This window comes from Raphanus sativus, chromosome 6 (assembly GCF_000801105.2).
Source record: "Raphanus sativus cultivar WK10039 chromosome 6, ASM80110v3, whole genome shotgun sequence".
Taxonomy (NCBI): Eukaryota; Viridiplantae; Streptophyta; class Magnoliopsida; order Brassicales; family Brassicaceae; genus Raphanus; species Raphanus sativus.
The window spans coordinates 46,318,666-46,322,523 of NC_079516.1; the positions used below are offsets into that span (position 1 = coordinate 46,318,666).

Below are 3,858 nucleotides of genomic sequence, written 5' to 3' on the forward strand. Positions count from 1 at the left end.
TATAAGCAAAATAACGCAGTTACGAAATGGTCATCGTATCGATTGTTAAATGGAATATCAAACAATCATATATTCGTAGTATAATTCTACAGGATTGGTATAATTAGAATCATGCATGATCACCGAAAGCAAAATTCTTAGATTAATCAATAAAACTAAGGTTGTAGAAAAGTAATAAGTCGAAATCACTAAATGTTTTCTATATTCATGTTTTCAGGAAATATTAACTTAAACAAAAAATTAGCTTTTGGAAAAAAACATAGCATGGATTTGTTGCTTTCACGATGCCATATTCTTAGCCGCATAATCAACGTATACGCAGTTGTTATTTTTTCAACTTAATATACAACTCTATGGAGGCCAAAAAGCTAGTACGCATTGTGAAAAGGAAGATTGAGACCTGAGAAATGTACAATGGGGACTACACACATAAAGATCCAAACTTCTGTTGCCTGAACTGGTGGAAACCAGTACAAAACAGCAAGAGACGAGGCCAGGATTTGGTGGTAAGTAAGGGAGTTAAGTGAAGAGCAATTTAAACCATAAATAAAACAAGAGTAGATAGCTTCTTTAACTCTCTCCATCTCATACCCACCACATCCTCTTCTTCTTCCTACATTTACTTCTCTATTCCATTACAGTTAGGAGTTGGAAGACACATAACTACTTCAATAGCTTGCATTGACGAATAGATTTCCACAAATATGGAACCTATATAAAAAAACGTCTTAAATTATAAGTCAAAGATTGGGTTCTGGAGACTAGGATTCGTTGTTGGATATGTATTTATGGAGAAACAAAGATAATCAAAAACAGATAGATGGAAGTGACATGTTTGACTTGTGTTTAATGAGCCTTGTGTGTTTAGTTCCATGAGGCAAAACTTTTTTCTTAATGATTATTATTAACATAATACATATTTGCACGTCTTCTCCGAGTTTCTCTCTGTTTATGATATGGTTTTGATTATACTTTTTATACACAAGACTTCCACATTCTTCCTTCTAAAGAGATCACTACAATAGAAACATCATCGTGGTACCGTCTCCGTTCCCCTTGTGGTATCTCAAGCAGTTCATGGAAATCCATACCTAGAAAGATCAACAAAGATTTAGAAACTGATTTAAACTAGACTTAATACTTAGAATCAAAGAATATCATTCGATATAGTACCAGCTTTCTTGGCAGCACGGAAAAGAAGTTCTTGAACCAAGTGTTGAGCAGGGTCACCTTCAGGTTGTAACGTGATGAAGAGTTCCACCTCTGAAACCGCTTCTTCATTAGTGAAGTATTGGTAGAGACCATCTGATGATAGTATTAGAAACTGGTCTTTAGAGCCTAATCTATGGTGGTAAAGTGCTGGCAAGCAATTGATGTAAGGTGACGTCCCTATGTAATCGATTTGGAACATTTCGAGGAGCGCATTGTTCCATTTTGGCTGCAAAGATTGTATCCCAAATATTAGATTATACTGAAAACAGAGTTCTTGCCTATACTTCAAAGCAAGAATCAAGAGATGGTGAATGTGACACGTACCTGCTTGAGGAAACCTGCACCAAAAGCTCTTGTGACCTTCAACGAACCTTTAACACGTTCATTCGACACCGCACTAGCATCATCTGGATGCTCCTTTCTTATTCTATCAACTTCCTGAATAAACAAAACCGGATTTCATCAAAGCTGTTCGACATTTACCAATTCTTATAAATTTAAATGCTATAGCTAGCTTCTTACCTCTTCTACATTTGTGCTATGATCAACGGTAAGCTGAAACGCAGATAGATTCGGCACCAAACTAGCTCGTTCTCCTTCCCAAGTGCCATTAAAATCAATCATAGTTTCTTCGTTGATTCGTTCCAAGTCTTGTCTTATCTTCCCCATCCAGTACTCATTCTCAGCTTTCTGACCAAGCACAGCCCTACTATCTCCCACATTCATCAAATAAACATCTTCGCCTTTCATCAACATCACAAGAAGACAAGAACCCATCAAAGCCAGCTCAGGATTCTCGTGGAGTATCATATCCGCATTCTCTAGATACGCCTCTTCCGTCTTCCTCAGAGCTTCCGACAAGGCCTTCAACACGTCCGAAGAGTTCGGATCCGGATCCGGATCCGACCCGTTTGTCCTCTTGTTGATTTTCTCCTTTAATAAACGGTCCAGATCGAGCCTTTCTCGATCCCACTCGCATCTCCACCGCCGTTGACTTTCCTCGCATTTCTTTGACTTCCGACAATCGCTCTTTGACTTTTTCTCCGAACTCGGATCACAGTTTTCGCTCGGACGAGGACCGTTACTGTCCTGATAATCAACGCCATCGGAGGAAAGACTCGAGTCGAGTTTCGGATCGTCCCATAACAACCCCTTGAGCTCACGATGAACAGCTGGATACAGATGAGAGAGAAGATAATCCGGCGCATCTGGACCGTTGAATCCATCGTAGATTCCGACGAAGAGCCACCCGTGCTCTTCCGATACGACCACGTGTACACGATCCTCCCCGGCTTTCCCCTGAGCCCACTGGAGATTCTGGCTCTCGAGCGACACGTCGTCCTCCAAGCTCCCTTCGCTGCTGAAATTCAAGCTGTTCACCGTGAGATTCTCGTTGTGGGGCTGCTGGTTCCGGGTCTTATCCGACCCGACTACCCAGTCGGGCTCTTTAACCGTTTTAACCGGAGCCACGATGGAGTTCTGTCCCCGGTTAATCGTCTTCGAGATCGCCCGACGGAGAACCCGAGCTAGGTATCCTTTTCTCGACCCGAACCGGTTAGCTAAACCGTGAGAGAAGCTACGCTGGAACTGATCCGATTCGGAGCCGAGCGGACCGGAGAATAAACCCAAACCGTCGATCGGACCGGACATGAATCCCCTCTCGATCGGACCGGAGAGGAATCCTCTCTCCAGCGGACCCGAACCGGGGACGATCGGACCGGAGCCTCTGGGTATCGGCTGCAGAGGGATCGAGGCGAACGACGTCGTGCTCTCGAACGCGGCGGCTCTGTCGATGTGTCCGTACGGATCGTAGAGAGAGGTGGAGAGGGGAGTCGCGGCGTTCGCGCTCACCGACGCGCCGGAGATCGTGCGGAACGTCGTCGTCGTCGTGTCTTCCTCCGAGTGGACTTTGGAAGAAGAGATTCGGGTCGGGTCGGGTCGGACGTAGCAGAAGGAGTGGCCGAGGCCTTCGTCGAGAGGATCCGGTTCGAGAATCTTCGTTTCGTTTTTCCGGCGGGTTTCTCCTCCGCCGGTGAAACATTTACTCAGCTTCGTGATTCCGTTACCCATCTAAGTAAGCACCGATGAAGACCGATTCTTTTTTTTCTCTTGAAAATTGAGAAACAGTGATGAGTTTTAGAGAAATTCAAAAGGTTAGATTACAATTGAAGTTGTTCAGACATGGTAGACAGGACAGGGGTTGAAGAAGATGTAAGAGAGAGAGAGAAAGAGAGAGAGTTGACTTCTGTGCAAGGAAAATGATTTTTTTGAGTGGAAATTATAAAAGGGAAAGAGAATATAAAGGAGAAGAAAAATATGAGATATTATAATATTATTCTGTTTTCTGTTTTTAAATCTGAAAAGGGGAAAGAATTGATGAAGATGAAATAAATATTTTTTTTTTGTTTTGAAAAAAAAAACAAATTAATTTTTGCACCGAGCTCTTTGGACGCCAAAGGGGTTGACTCGTGGCTACGGCAGGGTTGCAGTTTTCTTAACTCAGGGGGGAGGGGGGATTTTGAAATGTGTGTCTTTTGTTCACCCTCGTAAGGAAGCGCGTCCAGTGCATTCGCATTTAAATTACTTTTACAAGTTTGTTTTTATATTCGGTCAAAATAGAGAAACTGATATGGTTGGGAACCTTCT

General features: G+C 42.9%; 1 protein-coding gene across 1 annotated transcript; it reads right to left on the reverse strand.

Moving 5' to 3' along the window:
• Positions 1 to 873: 873 nt before the first annotated feature.
• Positions 874 to 3,484, reverse strand: LOC108809206 (probable protein phosphatase 2C 23). The gene is made up of 4 exons (XM_018581347.2): positions 1,735 to 3,484; positions 1,537 to 1,650; positions 1,174 to 1,438; positions 874 to 1,091 (listed from the first exon to the last, which is right to left on the reverse strand). The coding sequence occupies exons 1-4, from the start codon at positions 3,280 to 3,282 to the stop codon at positions 976 to 978; spliced, it is 2,043 nt and encodes a 680-aa protein (XP_018436849.2). The 5' UTR covers positions 3,283 to 3,484; the 3' UTR covers positions 874 to 975.
• Between the last annotated feature and the right edge of the window lie 374 nt (positions 3,485 to 3,858).

What these genes read in the sequence shown, in the direction of transcription:
- LOC108809206 (XM_018581347.2), bottom strand. Translation starts at nt 3,282, where the DNA reads ATGGGTAACGGAATCACGAAGCTGAGTAAATGTTTCACCGGCGGAGGA. An exon ending in ATAGCACAAATGTAGAAGAG is followed by an intron (nt 1,651 to 1,734) that starts GTAAGAAGCTAG and finishes TTGTTTATTCAG; the next exon opens with GAAGTTGATAGAATAAGAAA. An exon ending in CCGTGCTGCCAAGAAAGCTG is followed by an intron (nt 1,092 to 1,173) that starts GTACTATATCGA and finishes TGATCTTTCTAG; the next exon opens with GTATGGATTTCCATGAACTG.